Source organism: Sphaeramia orbicularis, chromosome 18 (assembly GCF_902148855.1).
Source record: "Sphaeramia orbicularis chromosome 18, fSphaOr1.1, whole genome shotgun sequence".
NCBI lineage: Eukaryota > Metazoa > Chordata > Actinopteri > Kurtiformes > Apogonidae > Sphaeramia > Sphaeramia orbicularis.
Window position 1 is genome coordinate 14,134,281 of NC_043974.1, and position 18,969 is coordinate 14,153,249.

General features: G+C 34.2%; 1 protein-coding gene across 1 annotated transcript; it reads left to right on the forward strand.

The window, feature by feature from the left end:
* Nucleotides 1–839: 839 nt before the first annotated feature.
* LOC115438255 (uncharacterized) lies at nt 840–12,083 on the forward strand. The gene is made up of 7 exons (XM_030161707.1): nt 840–919; nt 5,050–5,259; nt 5,336–5,446; nt 6,855–7,124; nt 9,709–9,862; nt 11,202–11,231; nt 11,317–12,083. Exons 1-7 carry the CDS (start codon nt 883–885, stop codon nt 11,321–11,323), a joined length of 819 nt encoding a protein of 272 aa, XP_030017567.1. The 5' UTR covers nt 840–882; the 3' UTR covers nt 11,324–12,083.
* The last annotated feature ends 6,886 nt before the right edge of the window (nt 12,084–18,969 follow it).

The window sequence follows — 18,969 nt, forward strand, 5'->3', positions numbered from 1 at the left end:
TCAATTTTAATCTGAGCTTTTATGAACATCTACATGATCAGTGAATTAAATGTAGGAAAATACTTGATTTATACTGAAAAAACAGGATAATATTATAATAAATGATGATAAAATACTTTACCGAAAAAAATATTTTTGGAAGTGCCACAAAAGTAGTACTGGGTCTTTATGGGTTAATCTTATTAACTCATTGTTCTGGTAATAATGTTTCCATCCAAAACTCCTGTCAGTTTATATGTACATTTCAGCACCGTTTTTTAAGGTTGTATTTTGGATCATGTTTTTATTATTATTATTATTATAATTTGTCAATTTAAGCTCCTTTTTTAAAGAACACTGTCATTAATAGCAGATTTATTTACTGTTAAACTGTGTGTGTAGGACTGAGTTGGTTTTAAAAGTTTTTATTAAATGTTAGTTTTTGTTTTGTTCCCTCTTGGTCACAAGTTGTCTTGAGTTCATCTCGTGTTTCTTTTTTGGTTAAGAAATAATGACACTTCTTTGTCAGAGTGTCTCGGGTGTGACAAGCCAAAAACTCAGCTGTTTGACTATGACAACAATTACACACAAAAAAAAGGGCTTCCTGAAATGTACCAAGCATAAAAATAGTACATTAGACATATGTTTTCTCATGATTTATTATATTTACACTTACTTTGCCTAAAAAACCCCCCAAAAGAATTGACTTTATTATTACAGCTGCAGTTGTGTAAAGTCCAAAACTGTAATAAAATTCAAAGGGGAAGTTATTTAATAAAACAACCATGTTCAGAAGCAGAAAAATTAAAGTGACCTAAATACACGTGACGCACATGGGAAAAAAAACTAGAAAAGGGAACTCGCGATGCTACTTGTACTCATGACGGCTTATCCACTATAACAATGAGACTTCTTGTGACCTGTATTACATTATTTCAAGGTAAGGTTTTTGCTTTAATACAAATTCTTATCCAACAGAAGCTTTACAATCCTTCTATTTCAAAGATAATTCACAATCCACTAACAAAAGAACTGTTACTGCAGCTCATGCTATATGTGGACATGAAAAAGCAGGAAGTTTGAGCGTTTCGAGGCACATGGTATTTTAATTTCTATGATAATTACTCTGGAAAACAAAAAAAATATCACATTACACATCCCATCATGTTCTCCACACTGAATAATTCTACTTTGTTGAACTACTGGTGTTGAGGAAAAATGTACTGTAGAGTTTGAGTTACGTGTAGACATATAGTACAGACAGACATTGATACGCTTAAAGGGGTGAGGGGAGCAATGATGTAGTAGTGTGGGCGAGTAAAATGTGGCATTTAACCTCGTTGTTTAAAAACTACTGATCCTTGTCATGTTAAAGAGCAGACTATATTAACTGCTTAAATGAATGACAAATACCCAACACTAATAATAATAATATTCATTGTGTCTCAGTAAACCTCATCTGAAGTAAAGTTTTCATCTTTTATCCAACTTGAAGTGTTAAGTTACACCTTAGTTGATATAACATGTGGTTCAATGTATCTATGAAGGTACATGTACTTTGAGTATTTCTAATTTATACAGTTTAATATTTATACCACTACATCACAGTGGCAAATAGTCTTTTTTTTGTCATCCCTTATTGACCACATATCAACAGTGTCTGATAAAGTACAGAATGAAGGATTTTCTTGTGTGTAGAAAAAAATTCTACGCCCTTCTTTAACTAAATAAACTCTTAAAATAGATAGATATACATTATTAATCCCAAACTGGGAAATTGTAGTGCAGCGTAGCAAACAGTAAAAATACAATATAGATAAAAAATATAAAGCAAACACACTATGCATAATAAATTAGAATAAAAAAAGAACTGTAGACATTCTGGACAAACAGTAAGGTACAAAATAAACTGTAATGTACAAAGTGACATAATTTTTCAATAAGATGGAGGTGGATACATATCAGTAAAGTACATAGTGGAAGTATGTTTATGACCAGGTTTAAATGTCAGGCAGAGGTGAGTTTATTGTACAGTGAAATCCCTCGTGGATTAAGTGGAAAATGGAGTGACAAAGCTTATAACAATGTTATAAATAAGATGATCATATAGACCAGGGGCATCAAACTCATTTTCTTCTGGGGGGCCACAATCAGTCCAATTTAATCTGAAATGGGCCGGACCAGTAAAATAATTACATGATATATAAATAATGTCAACTCCATACTTTTCTCTATGCTTTAGAGAAAAAGAAGTTTATTTACATTATGAAAAGGTTTACATCTGCAAACTATCCTTTCAAAAGATGTGAATAACATGAACAAACTGAAAAAATAAGTGTAATTTTAACAATATTCTGCCTTTATCATTTACACATGTACATTATAACTTACAGATCACAGTGGCTCTACAAACACACAAAACATTTAGTAGCAGGCAGAATATTGTCAAAGTTGTACATACTTCTCTTAATACATTTCAGGTTATTCACATTTTTTGGCAAAATTAGTTTGTTTTAGTGTAAATACATGAAAATATTTACATTTACGAAGAGAAACATTTGAAGCTGTCATTATTTATATGTTATTATGATAGTATTTTACTGGTCCTGCCCACTTGAGATTGAATTGTTCTGAATGTGGAACCTGAACTAAAATGATTGTTATTATCTTAGTGTAATTTTTGCATTTCACAAATTCATCCCAAGGGCCGGACTGGACCCTTTGACAGGCCGGATTTGGCCCCCGGGCCGCATGTTTGACACCTGCGATATAGACCATCATGAGCTCTACCTTACTTATGTACAGCTGTAAAATACGAAGTACACATGAATGCAGCAGTAAAACGAGGCTTACACTGTCAGGGGGCCGACAGCATGGGTATATCCTCCAAACCCCCCAAAATCCTCTGCTATATATAAATCTATCCATAATAATTGTTAGATGATCGATCTGAACTCAATTTGAGCTACATTTACATGATAGTGGCAGAATAATGGTCACAGAACCAATTTTTCCTCACAAAACTCCACCTAGTGAATGAAAATGACCCCATGCGAACTCTGAATGGTAGACAGAAAATGGACATTTGTAAGATGGTCAATATGAACCAAATTTGATCTCAATCAGTCTATTAGTGCATGATGTATGTCCAAAAAATTTTTTTTTCCAACTAAAGTGCCCCCATTTGGATGACTAAGACTACGTTCAGACAGCAGGTCTTAATGCACAAAAATTGGATTTTTGGGTGAAATCCTATTTTTTTGTGTGCTCGTTAATTTTACATCTTAAATGCAACTTCTATCAGTTAAGTCAAAATTATGACTTAAAAAGTCATAATTATGAGAAAGTCAAAATTATAAGATAAGTCATAATTATGATATTAAAATGTCATAATTATGGGATAAGAAAGCCTTAATTGTGAGATAAAAAAAATTAAATTATGAGTTAAAAAGTCATAATTATGAGATAAAAAGTTGAAATTATAAGATTAAAATGTCATAATTATGGGATAAGAAAGCCTTAATTATGAGATAAGTCATAATTATGATATTAAAATGTCATAATTATGGGATAAGAAAGCCTTAATTATGAGATAAAAAAAATTAAATTATGAGTTAAAAAGTCATAATTATGAGATAAAAAGTTGAAATTATAAGATTAAAATGTCATAATTATGGGATAAGAAAGCCTTAATTATGAGATAAAAAATTTAAATTATGAGTTAAAATGTCATAATTATGAGACAAAAAGTTGAAATTATGAGATTAAAATGTCAAAATGTCATAGTATTTTTTAATATCAATACAGTATTGTGAAATCAAATATCGCGATATATTGCAGAACCGATATTTTCTTCCACCCCTAATACTCACACTGTAAAGCTCATTTTACTAAATGAAATTAATTACTACAACTTAGTCTGCAAAGATAGTTGGAGTCACTCATTTCTAATAATCTAAAAAAAAATAAAAAATTTGATGCTGTAATAACTCTTTTGAATTGCGTAAACCTAGTTTTGGTGACAGTTTAAGTAATAGTGACTTGAACAGGTCATAAGACTGGGGGGATAGCGGTCTGTGAGTTTTAATCGGGGGGATAGCAATCTGTAATTTTTTTTGGGGGGGGGGTAGCGTGACTGTCGGAGCGGAAGTGATAGTGAAACTGACATGCTTTACTGTTCCTGGAGTTATCTGCTATCCGTTATACTTCTACCCCACCCCCACCCCCCCCCAAAAAAAACTTGCTGCACACATACAGGAGCAGCGAGCAACAGAATCTCCGCAGGAAAAAAGTTAATACATTGGTTACATATTGGCCGATGTTGATTCATCTGTGACACGCTATTGGCCGGCTCTAGTGTGTTACATTGTGGGTACTGCATATTTTACTCAATGTGTTCTGTTTTATGTGCAGGGGTTCTAGGGGGGTTTGTGTTCATGTTTATTTAGGTTAATGTGTCGGTTTTACAATGTTTATTGGCCTTTTTATGTTTATTTTTATTAATGTGACACCATTGTCCAACCTGTAGGCAGAATAATGCCTTTCCTGTTTGTCGCAATCAAAGTAACATTTGTAGGAAGGAAAGCAGACCTGACTCTTTCCTGACTAAATGGTTCATTATGTACAAAACATCAAAAACAAATATTCACCATTCTAATTACAAATGTATCTCCATTCCACTTTGTTAAAACTACATCAATAGTTAAGTAGAACTTGAATATTGCCTCTCATCCCCCCAAGGTTATGTTACTAAACTACTTAAAATAAGAGTCTCACTAAATTTAACTACATTTGAACTGTAGTGTATAAGTACAAAGAGCAGAAATAATTACCGGTAAGTTTAACACACTAAATGGAATAAGTATAGGTCTACAGAGTAAAGTTGAATTAATAAAAAACACTAAGTTCCTTATACTCAATTTAAATATTATTTTGAGCTAAAATGATTTGAGTTAATCAGCTTCAGTGGTTTAAGGCAATCTGTTTCCTCAGACAGTTTGTGTAAACTCAACTCACTGGGTTTTACAGTGCACGTTAAACCTTTTGTTCTGACTGAATTCCTTTCCACAGTGGCCCTGGCAGAGGCTCTTACTGAGGTCCATGAGTATGTTGGGGAATCAGTTACGTTGCCGTCAGGTGCCGACCCTTTATGGCAGCTCTCTTCAATCAAGTGGTCAATATTCACCAACACCACCTTGATCGCCACCTACAGCAACCAAAAGATTAACGTGAACCGCTTCTACCGATACAGAGGCAGGCTCCAACTCAACGACTCTACAGGTAGAAGAAACCCCTGGGCTGCCAGCGCAGAATGTGTCTCAACATGTTCTTAATCATCTTTTCTGTTGTTTATAAGGTGACCTGACCATCCTTAACTTGACCAGAGATGACGCCATACTGTACACTGTAGACCTCTTCAACACAAAGAAAAAGAACAGCGTCAATAAAATCAAACTCGCTGTAAAACGTAAGCATCATCTGCATTCACGAGTCATACAGTCAGCCTGCAAATACCAAGAAATTACACTACAGTACAGACTGTATTTATTAGGGAAACAAAACACTGTTAGTACTTAATGAATTCACATTGTTCAGTTTAATGCAAACATATTTTGTTACTTAATGTCATCTGAAGTAGGGGTGCATCAAAATTCTTATCCAATACTGATATAATGAAAAAGTCATTTTGGGACGATAGCGATACCAGTGTTTTCTGTTCATTTTTTCTTTGTTGTTAGTTAACCCCTCAAAATGAAGAAATCTTTATGATAGGTATAAATATTGTAAACATTGTACGCATTGGCAAGAATCTGGCGATGCAATAGAAAATCACAATACTAGGATTACGGTGCGATATATCGCAATATATCACAATACTGTTAACAAGGTGATATTATTGTCCGTTTTGTTTCTTTTTTTAAAAAAAGATTATTTCTTGGAAAAACTGAATTATACCAGAAATATGCACAAATACTAAACATTTTTTATTTAATCAGGACAGGATCTAATGCTATATCACAAAACTTCCCTCTGTAAAAACTTGAAGTCTTAGCCCTTCCTCTCAAACGCTCCCCTCCACATCAAAAAGGTGACAAAATTGAAACTGAAAAACCACAGTAAGTGTAAAAAAAAATGATCAAAAGTCATCAAAATTATTAATGGTCATTGATAAAACAGTGACATCAAATAAAAATAATCTGATTTTCATTCAAAAACACATCAGAATGCAAAAACAAAATATAATTAAAATGAAATAACATTTAATGTCCGTGTTTTAAACTTCAGTGAAATGTTACCAATGCCAATACCTGTTTTGATGCCATTGCAATATTTTTTATTTATTTATTTATTTTTTTACATAACACGTTTTTCAATGCCAATGTTTCTTTTTTCAGTTTCAGGGTGTGTTTTCAATGCAAAATTTTATTTTCAATAACAAATATTAAAGTCGTCGTTTTGGCTCCATTGAAAAATACCCAGGGGAAGCTATGACTAAAAGAGCTTGATTAACAAAACAAAAAACAAAGATGAACCTCCACCATGTCTGCATTTGAATAAATATCTGAAAAAAAAAAAAAAAAAAAAAAAAAAAAAACAGTACTTTTTAATATCGATACAGTATCGTGAAACGAAATATTGCAGAATCGATATTTTCTTATACCCCTATATATGATAGGTATATAATTATCTGCCACGCTCTCTATGCCAATAATACTGATACTGGCCAATATCAGCTAATAGTGACATCCAGTGCACCCCTAGTCAGAGGACATGCAGTGTTTAATGCAGCATCCAGTCAATGTTAAGCAAATGACTAAAGTTTGATAAAAATGAACCTGACATCTAATCCCTAATGCCATTTTGAACTCATGCAGAGCATCTCCAGAAACCGAACATAGAAATAGTGTCCAGAACCTTCAACAAAGACAGCTGTTGGATAGGACTGCATTGTGATTCTACGGATGAAGGCGTGTCCTTCTCCTGGAAGTTGGACGCTCAAGTGAAAACCTTCAACTGCTGCCATGATGGAAAATCTGCATTTGTTTTGGTGCAGCTCAACAAAATGCAGCATGCTGAATTCACCTGCACCTCCAGCAGGAATACAGAGGAATACACCTCCAGTAACACCACCGTCAGCTGTGAAGGTGAGGTCACAGTGTCGTTATGATGATTCACTGTTTCATCTGGAAAATCAGTGTAATGTGCTTCAAAATGCATCTCATTACAATGAATCAAAATATTCACCTTAAAAACATTAGTTTACATTAAAGGAAAAACTCATAACCAAGACAGTTTTAGACAATGAACAATTAAATCAGATTTGTTTGTTTTTTGTTTATTTGTTTAATAGGATCCCCATTAGCTCCCACAGTGGCGGTTGCTATAGTCTTTCTGGGGTTCAGAATGAAAAGACTAAAATTCAAATACACAACATATACAATGCAAAAAACATACAATTACAGTTTGAATTTCATACAGAAACTTTACATAAGGAATATAAAAAGGCTTATACAATTAATTTGACCGTACATCTACAAAACATTAAGTTAAGTTAAAATGGGATTTCATAGCTTTTTAAAAAGTGCACAAAGTTGATAAGTCCTTCAGCTTTTTAGGCAATTCATTCCAAAGCTGAATGAATGAATGAATCTATTTTGGTTTGTACATCAATCATTGCACTTAGTACATTAATCATAATGAACATAACCAAAAAAAGGAATAGGCTAGAGGCAAAAGCTTATTTTTTGCCTATCCTTTTCACCTGATACACTGCTTACATCAACTTAAATGTGTACAGCATCGAGCATTCACACCATAAAAAAAAAAAAAAAAAAAAAAAAAAAAAAAAAATCAGCAAAAACATATCTACCATGTCAATTCAATATTCCTAAATAATTTTAAACTTAAGGCACCGTTTTGTTTTGTTTTTTTTACTTCGCCAAAGGAGAGATCAACTTCAATGTATCATCAGGTCCGTTCCATAATTTCACACCCACAATCCCAGTCCATCTAAACTTCATATTTGTCCTCACTTTAGTCCACTCACAAATATGAAAATCTGTGAAATTATAATTACTCTCTCTTAATTCCAAGAAACCACGACTGGTATTTGGGACAATATTATTTTCACCCCTCATCTTCCATATACCTATTTGTTGGATCTAAAAGACAGACATTTGTTTTTAAAAAAAAAAATGTATTGAGTAACTAAATTGGAGTTGCAAGTAAGTTGAGTATTATATGAGTGAATCTGATGACAGTATTTGAGCTTTTCATAAAATCAAATTAACTACTTGTTGCTGTTTGAAACCTAATACCTTCAGTACTAATTCAACATGATATGGATTCTTTTTCTGCGTCATTACCATACACTGTGGCACAAACACAGTCCCAATTAATATATTACAGCAAGCAAACAGGTTGCATTTAGGTTTCTTGTTGTGCAGGAACAGTTTGCAGAGAAATAACCTTGATTTTGTAAATCGAGACTTTTTTTTTTTTTTTTAAATTCCAGAAAGCAAAACCTAAAATGAAATGAAACTCAAAGCTTGAGGTACATGTTTTCAATGCAAGTTCAAATGCAGGGTATTAAAAAAAAGTTGTAAAATGTTTGATTTAAAATTTATTTTGTAAATATCTAACATTAAATTCAATTTATTAATTTGACCATGGCCAATGTGCCAAACCAGACACTGCTCTATTAGTACACCTAGTTTCAGTATTATATACAGTACTTGATTTATTAGAGCAGATTTATGCCATAACTGCCCTAAATTAACAACATTGCTAATTACCAAAATAATTTATGTTTCTCTAATTGTTAATAAGGTCTTTAACTGAAACAATAGTTTTAATTTTATTTTAATACTAAACAGAAAACAGAAACAAAAGCGAAGCACACAATTATTTCTTGATTAAGGGTTACATGTTATTTACTTGCAGTCCTGAATAGAAAAATGAGTTTTATTGGTTGAATGTTTTGATTAATTTGTGACTCAGAAGCACAGTGAGCTGGCTCGAATTTCGGAAAATTAGGTGAATTCAGCATGAAATTCCTTATTCCTCTTCATGATGGTAAAACATCATGAGCTGCCTAAAAATGAAAGAGTTGTATTAAGTATTTCATGAAGCTGGATGGTCTCTGACACAAACTAGGAAAGATGATCTAATAAATGTAGGCTTTGCATGACAAACTTATTTGTATGACTATGAGGAGAAAAGGAAACTAAAACCACTGAGGACAAAAAACAGCCTGTGATGAAGCTCAGTCACAACTTTTCGCAACACAATCTTCAGTTTAAAGCACTAGCAACACAAAACTATATCCAGAGTTAAAAACACACAAATGCGGTACAAAGCACTGGAAATCCATTGTGTCCCATATATTCCGTCATGCAGCATTTAATTTTTTTTAGTTGTGTTCATTTCCCTCTGCAGCTCTCTCATCAGTCCAAATCACAGAAACTAAATACAAACTGCTGATTGAATCTGACATCTGATCAGTGACTGGTAATTACAGCTGTCAATCATGTATTTAACCCTCCCTCCTGTCTGAAAACACCTGGGATTAGGTCAGATTAGACCGTCACAGGGCAGATTCCCTACAGAAGGCTCACGTTCTCTCAGAATCACATGTTGAAAGGTTATTATGGAGTTTTTATCACGATGATGCTGATAACTATCTGGTACTGCAGCTTTAAAGGTGTCATTATTTCCTTCCTGTTTCAGAGGAGAAGCCTGAGCCTAAACCTCACCCTGAGCCTAAGACTAAACCTGAGCCTGTGACACCGCCACCTACCCACAGAAACAGAGATTATGTATTCTTTTTGGGAGGCCTCATTGTAGGTTGCCTAGTTGTCATTTTAGGGTATTACTTAAAAAGGTAAGAAAACACTGTGCTTTTTTTTCTCCTTCATTTATCTTTACAATCAAAACTTTTTTTTTTTCTCTCTTTTTTTCATCTTTCTGCCTGCATTCTGTGGAACAATGCAACTTAAATATGAAGCCTAAATAGTTTCCTGTAGAGCAGAGGTGTCAAACATGCAGCCCGGGGGCCAAATCCGGCCTGCCAAAGGTTCAAATCCGGCCCGCAGGATGAATTTGCAAAAATCAGACTTCAGATGTTAACAATCAAGGATGTCGAACTCATTTTAGTTCAGGTTCCACATACAGGACAATGTGATCTCAACTAAAATAATAGCATAATAACCTATAAATACCGACTCCAAATTTTCTTAGTTTAATATGAGAAACATAATATTACATTACACCTATAAATAATGACAACTCCATATTTTCTCTTTGTTTTAGTGTAGAAACTTACATTAAATTATGAAAATATTAACATTTACAAAGTACCCTTTAACAATAAAATGTGAAAAATCTGAAATTTTGTAAGTAATATTTTAACATTATACTTCTTATTAATTATTTTGTGCCCTTGTAGATCCAATCCATAATATGCATATATAAATGGTAAGTTGAGGTGTAATATTGTTAAAATTACACTTATTTTTCTCAAGAAATCTCAGTTTTTTCAGGTTATTCACATCATTTTTGTTTGGATAGTTTGTAAACGTACATATTTTCATAATTTAATTTTGGTCGTACTAAAACAAAGAGAAAAATTTGGAGATGTCATTATTTACAAGTTATTATGCTATTATTTCACTTGTTCTTGTGCTGGAGATCAATTTGGGCTTAATGTGGCCCCTGAGCTAAAATGAGTTTGACACCCCTGCTGTAGAGTCTTGGGCCATGTTTACTTCCACCTAACCATGCTTTTTATGTAAACCATGAATGCCCTCTGTTGAACAGTTAGTGGCAGTAATATGTCAGCTAATGAAATATGCCGTTAAGATTAAAGCCGTTTACTAGTAAACAATATAAATTCTAAGTAACTGAGCTGAGAGGCTGAACATTTTTTTTTAATTAACTCCATGTATATTTTTCATTCTAATTCTCTGTTTTTATATAAATACCTAATTTGTCATTTTCTTTTATATTTCATTTCTCATTTGTTTGTTTTTTTTCTACCCGTCTTTTTCTTTGCACTTGTTTATTGTATGATCCTGCTAACTGTGAAATTTCCCCATGTTGGGATCAATACAGTCTTATTTTAATTAACACTAATGAATATGTAATGAAAGTATGTCAGTCAGTAATGCTCATGTTTTAATGATCACTGCAACATAGTCTTATTTGTATTCTTATTTTTCCAGAAAAGTCTCAACTACTGAACTCACAATAAGGTAAAAGTCACTTACTATCTCTCCGTTCAAACTTAATTTTGACATTTTTAGATTTTAGCAAATGACAGTTTGTTTCCCTTTCCAGCAACTAAAAGTCGACAACATTTCAAGACACCTGGGTTCAGTAAGAACAACGATATTTGGACCATAGTAGAATAAGAAACAGGAGCACAATTGCAGCTTATACTTTTTTGTACATAAGACAGTGAACACCTATATTTATTTATTTTTCTGCCACTTATTTTTTTAAAATAATCTTTTTATTGGTTTTTCAGATTTTGCGAACATGAATATATAGAACAACGAATGACAAAACATACAAAAAGAAAAAGAAAATCCCACCTCAAACTAATAACAAGCACTGTCATTAATTCAAAATGTTAAAGAGAGAAAAAATAGATAAAACAAATAAAAATACATTAAAAAACAAGAATTTGACAGGAGATAGATAAAGGAGTAGCACATGTAAAATACATGCACCTGTATTATTTAATGCCGCAAATAAAACAGCAGCAAACAAATTACTAATATGCGTCTAACAGAGGTAGTGCTAGACATTTTTATTGTCCGTCATTTTGATGGACAGGGTCGTTAAAATTCTGTCATATCATATTATTGTCCGTCATTTCAAATTTGTATTTTTTAATGATAATGAGATATTTAGAAGTATTTAATGTTCAAAAACATCTCAATGATGCAGCAACTGTAGTTGCTGCTGGCTGATAAATCAACGTGATATCACAACTGGCATAATTATATACACCACTTTTAACTGGTGTGTTATCTGTAGACATTCTAAGCTTTCCTTGTGTATGTTCATGCAGTGTCAAATACTATGCACTGAGGGTTAGGGTTCGGGTTCTGTGAACCAGAGATCTTGGCACAAATTGACATGCCATCAAATAACACATGAAAGGTAGAAAATGCGTACATATAACACACCAAATGCCATCAGAACTGGTGTATTCCTTGCTTGTCCGTCATCCTTCACCGCATCAGTCCCTCTTTTTTCACCGCGTTTATCAATGCCATCACATTTACGGGGCTTTTTAAAATAACTAAGGAGACTCAGCTGTCTTCACATTTTGCGCTAGCAAAGTAGCATCTAATTTTGGCTAAAGTCAGCTAAACAACGAGACGAGACTTGACAATGACTGATTAATATGTATACTGGTCATCAACTGGACAGGCGGTCTACTACAGGTGGACTAACGGGGAGTCATTTGACTGAAGTACCGCTGCTGTATTCAGCGTAATTGTGAATAGTGGCGTTGTTGGGTTATATACCGGTAGGATGCTGTTATGGAATGTTTGATGCCTTGTTAAGAGACAGACAGACCAGCGATCCTGCGAGCAGGTTCTGTTCACCATGTTGTGTGAAAACTTTCTTTGGTAGATTACCCTCAGTATTTTAATCTGCCAAAATGATGGACGGCCTTCAGAATTTTCCATCATTTAAAAAAAAAAAAAATCCGTCAATGATGGATAATTTTCGGTTAACACGACCTCTGGCATCTAATATTAATAAATATGATCCATGGATTCACCGTGATACAAATGCGGGCATTTGTTATATTATTGTAGGAAAAAAATGTACATAAGAAGAATTTTTTTTAATCACATTTGAATTATTCTACTTTTTATGCATATTTTACATGTCAAGAAAGTGTCAGTTTGTTGTAAAACTGTTGACTTTGAAAATGCATCGATATAAAGACTTGCCACTTCAGGGACTTGGAGGTGATATCATCTCTATTCATGATCTGTTCAGAGTCACTGAACATGTCTCAGCAGCTTCAATGTGAATACTGGAGTGGTTTTCAACTTTAAAGGTGGGGTCTGAGATCTTGGAAAAACGGTTCGAGCAAGCTACATTTCGAAAATACTCAGTTCAAAAGTCCAAACCCTTTCTTCAGACGTCCCTCTGAAGCCACGCCTCCAGAGTGGTGACACGCGCAATGCTTGTTCCAGAGGGTTCACGAGCAATGCACAGCAACAATTCGCCGGCTCTGCTGTGCTCCGTACCCGGGTTGGGCTCCGACACCGTCTACGGTTCGGCCGAACCGTCTCCGGTCCGGCCGAACCGTCTCCGACACTGGCTGAGGCTCCGTTCCCTGCTCCGGTCTCGTACGCCTCGGGCTCCTACCCTGACTACGACCCGGCTGAGCCTCCAGCTCACGTATCCATAGCTCATTCAGTTTCCTCTAACACCCCCACTCTTCCAGAACAGCCCCAGTTCAGACCCATGTGACTAATGTTACATTTCCTAGTGGTTTATGTTAGTGACAAAACAGTCTGCAGGTGAACTTTCCATCCTAATAGAACTAATATAGCCAAGCTCTGGCTATGCTTCCTGTACAAGTGCTCCAGCCTCTGGGAACGCGAAGAGGGGGGAAGGGGGGAGGGGTGAATGGCAGTTGAGTTTGATAGACATATCACCGTTCAATCATTTTGAGTGGGCGCTCAAAATGATTGGATGGTGTTTTTTCAGTCCTGCCTGTTCCACAGGTGACAGATTTTTTTAAATTTTTGTGTTAGAGCATTTAAGTAACTAGTTGTAATCGGGGTGTGAAGGGGATTTTAAGGAATATAATAAAAATGCTCCAGAAAAACATCTCAGACCCCACCTTTAATATGTTTTTGCCTCACTCTCTAAGTTTGAGGTAAAATGTTCCAGGGCAGTGATTGTTTTAACATTAACAAGAGATGCAATTCATCACTAGGTTCCATACAAAACTAGGTATTTTTCTCTTGCCATTGACCATTTCTTTCTGAAGTTCCATCACATAGGACACACCAGAAGGGTCAGGATTTCAGTATATGGGCCAGATCAAGCAAAAGTTGAACATCAGTGCCAAAAATTAAAGTTTCAACTATACCTATCATTTCTCAAATAGACTATTTTTTTGGCTTCAGAACTCTATTTTATGGAACTAAAATTTCAGTATCACTTGTCGGCTAAAATTTGCTTAGAGGTCTTAGAGGCTTTGTGCATAAGAAATCAATATAAGTGAATCCCCAAAGGAACTTTGTGTTGGTAAATGCAAGTTATGCAAATTTACAGGATTTCAGTTCTGTTGCAACATGTTGATGGTCATATGAACTATGTTTTCAGGTCAAAAATGTCCAATTCCATCACAATTGATGCTATATCTTCATGTCACAAATGGCCAAGTTATATTTGAACTGAATTTATCTGAAAAACAAATATTCTATTATTTTAGGTTCCCCAATTTTTCTTAGAAGATTATATACTACATATTACATGTTTTATTTTTACAGGTTGCAATATGGAGTATGGTGCTGACCCATTCTGCTTACGTTACACAAATACGTACATTAAGAATGTCACACGTCGCTTTTTAAATCAACAGTTTTCTAATAATAAGCATTTTTATAAAGAAATAACAATTCTATATTGTTATTTACTCTTTAGAATGATGATAAAGTATACAATAAATAATTCTGATACTAGTTTTTGCACAGGGATCATTTGTGGAAACGGTGGCATGGCTGCCGAGCATCAGTATGATGGAATCTGGAACAACCATGTCACATTTGTCCACTGCCACATTTTGTGTTTTTGTTCAGCTGTTATTGTTTTAGATCCATAATACTAACATTTATGATATAAGAGGATAATTAGCAATAGTAAGTATATAAATTTATTCCTAATAAAGTACTGGTACTGACCAGATCATCACGGGCAATGTCCACCAGCAAAAGTTTTCACATACACGTGCTATTCAAAATCCAATATTTCTGAAAATATAGCTTCAACTGTCAAATAATATCAGTAATCTGTGTACAAATGTATTAGCATTATTTCAACACAGTTCTATGCATTTCTTACAACTTTTTTTCTTTTTTTTTTTTGACAAAAATGGCCACTCATTTGACCCCCTAAGTAAATTTTAGCCGTTGTACACAAAAAGATATAACTGATTATGTAAAGTTATACTTCTGACATAGACTATATGTAAATGCACTATAAACTTTATATTTTTTCTTGCTTGTATAAGTGATATTTTAAGTCTGAATCTGTAGGAACTAATGTGTCCCTGTATCACTGCTTGATCTGGCCCAAGTCTGCATACAGTGTCTACATACAGCCATGTACATGTATGTAAAGCATTTTCTTTGTCAACACAATTATGACATGCGCAGTAACAGTATTATATAACATGGTGCTTGCATTTAATGTGCGATTTAGATATTCCACTGTACTGTGCGGTCATGATGTTCATTTGTTCACTCAGTTAATATTATTATTATAGTCATGTGTATATCAGGGTGTTGTTGGTACTGTTGCTTACTGGGGAGAAATTCCCATGGGTTTGTTTGTAAGTTCTCCACATGTCTTTGCGGGTTTTCTCTGGGACTCCGGCTTCCTCGTACCGCAAAGAGGTCAGCTGGCCAAAACAGATCACCTGTAGGTATGAGTATAACAGTGAATGATTGTTCGTTTCTATAGGTCAGCCCTGATGAACGGGTGAAACATCCAGGACTAAGCATTTATGGAAAATGAATGAATGAATGAACATGTAATAATTTGTTGAAGAACTCTCACGATGACATTGAATGTGTTTACGGACGGGTCAATGTGTGATCCTCATCATGGTGGCGACCTCACTTAACCTTCCTCTTGTGTTAGCTTTCTGTTACCGTCTGTTATGTTAACAGGTCAGTTTTGACCCAGGTCTTAAATCAGCTGTAAAATACACTAAAAACAATTATCTTTCACCCAAATTGCTTCTCATCTCTTGGTTACCTTGTTAGGTTCCCTATCCATGAAAATATTGGTTTTAATATTTTTGGTGTGAGCCTCTGGGCCTTTTATTGTGAGTATACCCCTCGATGTGCACTCTGCAATGTCACCAACTCTATACTGAATTGACCTCATGTGTGGACATCCCCGTCTTTGCCTGTTTTGTTTTTGTGCTGGTAAAACTAGATAAGGCAAAATGAGAATCCCCGAAAGCTCACATGATTGTTAGAGGAGCTGTCTGTCAGAGTGTTGGCTGACAGCGCACTTAGGATTTCAGTTTTGGCTCTAATTATTGGTTTATGATCTTACTTTTATAACTGGGTCCAAACCAACCCTAACAACACAAAGGTCATAATTTCAATCAGAGCATTTCATAATTTAGTGGAAAAAATTTTTTTTGGCATTATTTTATTGAAATAAAGGTTCCTGACAACAATTCAAAAAGCCTAGATGCAACACACAAATTTTATGCGATTCATTTATACATCTAAACCTAAAATGGGTCAGTGCTGACCCTAACACAAAAGGAAGGTTAAGTTTATATTATCTTGGGTCCAAAGTATTGCATTTCAGCACTTTTATGAACCTTCCTGTTTTCTGTTTTTTGATGTATGGATTCTTTTTTTTTAATATACATTTTTGCTTTAACAACTGAATACTTGTATATATCTTTGGTACGAGCTGTTTTTATTTGCACTGCTGATCCTTCAGATTTTCTAATAAAATATATTAAACTGTTTAAGATATTGTGTCATCTCTTATGTTTGTGAATTGTGTAGATAGAAATCTTTATAGTATCTGACAAGAGTGTTCAACTATTACAGTATTACATCACCTGTTAATCTACTTTGCCTTAAATCATTGTCAACTTCAAGAATTCTTTAGGCTTCAGCATAATAAATAAAAGGAGATAAAATATTAAAAGATTATTCCTCAGACTTCTGCAAAGAAAGCCAAGACAAAATCCCTTCCACTTTGATTCATATTTTTATACAGTTTTCGAAATAGATATCCACTTTTTTATGCTATCTTGTGTTCACACGCATTGATAAAATATGCCAACCACCGATTAAATTTAAGCATCTTCATAATGTTTTGGTTCATTTAGTGCTAATGTGTCAGTTACCGACACCAAACAGTTGTAAAACAGGATATTCTCGATCAGTATGAGAGCTGATAAGGAAGCAGAAAGAATCATTTCCCAAATAAAATATCTCTCTTCACTTTTTAACCATGACAACAGCCATAACAGTAGTGTAATGTGTGCTGCAGGCTGTTCCTTGAAGCCCATAAGAGTAAGAAAATAGGAAATAAGTAGTAAGTAGACCTGTTGGTTAGGTTGCAGATAAATACACTGAGAATAAATAGAACTGCATCAACTGAAAGCCTGCAAAAGCCATAAAGGACAGTTTTTCAAACTCATGATGAGGTGAATATGAACTAAAACAGTCAGAGTAGTAAGGCTACACTGAAACAACAATGTCGCCATCTATTGCAATGGGATTGTCAACACAAGCTGAGATGTACAGAGGCCGAGAGCAGCAGTGGTTTAACATATTATTCTATGGTTGTTATCTCATGCTAACGAATTAATTAAGTCCTTATCTCAAGATAAAGTTTTTTTTCTTGTGATAAATTAAGTCGTAATCTCAAGATAACAAAGTTCGTTTTCGTAATAAATTAATTTATTTTGTTATCGAGATAACAATGTTCATTATATTGTAATAATGAATTAAGTCGTTATCTCAAGATAACAAAGTTCGTTATCTCGAGATGTAAGAGGATAGGACATAAGAAAAATAATTGTTCTAAGGTTTCATCTCTACCACTGCAGAAGAAGCATTGATCCACCTCAAATTTAAATATTTTCTGAATGAACTCTGCCACAGGATAACTCTTGTTCATGATTTTAAAGTGTCTTTAACCTTTGGCAAGATTGATCATTTCATAAATTTAGAGTGTGCTTTGTTCAATGTACGAAATGTTAGAGAAGTGGGTCTCTGCTGTCTGATCTCTGCAATAATCATAGTACAACCCAGTCTTCAAAACAGTACTAATGAATCTATTGTTACATTTTCTTTCAAATAGATTACATTTACCAATCAATATTTTTGGTAATGTTAGTACAAATGTATTACAACTTAAGAAGTTTCGAATCAGATGGAATAAAGGTAAAGGGATCACTTTACACATTTTGTTTTATTCACTCATTGAACAATCTAAATTGTATTTTTACACACAATCTGCATATCTTAGAAGGTTACCATCACAATTCATTAAATCTGTAACAAATATAATGTTCCTTTGGTACCAATCATTTTTAAATACTGATTTCCTATTCAATGTAATAACTCGATTATTCCATAAAGTTGAATTATGAGGAGAAAAATTGTGGGTAAATGTCATTTTCTAAAACTGAAGAGTCTGTGTATGAAAAGTGGACATCTTGATTGGGATTCTGTTCACATCAAAATCACATTTCAAAATAAAATCTAAACCTCCCATTTTCTTAAACAAAAGCCTTGGAATGTGGAACCACGTGGAGTTTGGCTGTGATAAAAAGTTATGGACGGATTTTGATGAAATTTTCAGGAAATGTTGATACTGGTACAAGGAACAAATGATTATATTTTGGTGGCAATGGGGGGGGGGGGTTGATCTGCCTTTGCGGAGGTCTGTGCTCTCCAAGTGCTTTTCTAGTTCTAAATGTGCCACCCATAGATTCAAAATTTGGGGCTTTAACACCACCTTTGTCATAGTCCTTTATAAGCAGATATCTTTTTATGTAGTGGGTTTTATTTCTCCACAGAAACTGGCAAATAATTGTGTTGGTTTTCTGTTTTCCACTCTTGCAGGATTTTAACCATTGGAATAGTATAGTGAATCATTTAGCAGTGTGAGTGCCCCATCTAGTGGACAATGAATTTAACAGTATGCTACAATAGTAACATATGATATATACATATATAA

Excerpts from the sequence above, each read along its gene's own strand:
- LOC115438255 (XM_030161707.1), top strand. The coding sequence starts at position 883 with ATGAGACTTCTTGTGACCTGTATTACATTATTTCAAG. Across the intron at positions 5,447-6,854 it reads AATCAAACTCGCTGTAAAAC|AGCATCTCCAGAAACCGAAC; the intron begins GTAAGCATCATC and ends GAACTCATGCAG. Across the intron at positions 9,863-11,201 it reads TTAGGGTATTACTTAAAAAG|AAAAGTCTCAACTACTGAAC; the intron begins GTAAGAAAACAC and ends TTATTTTTCCAG.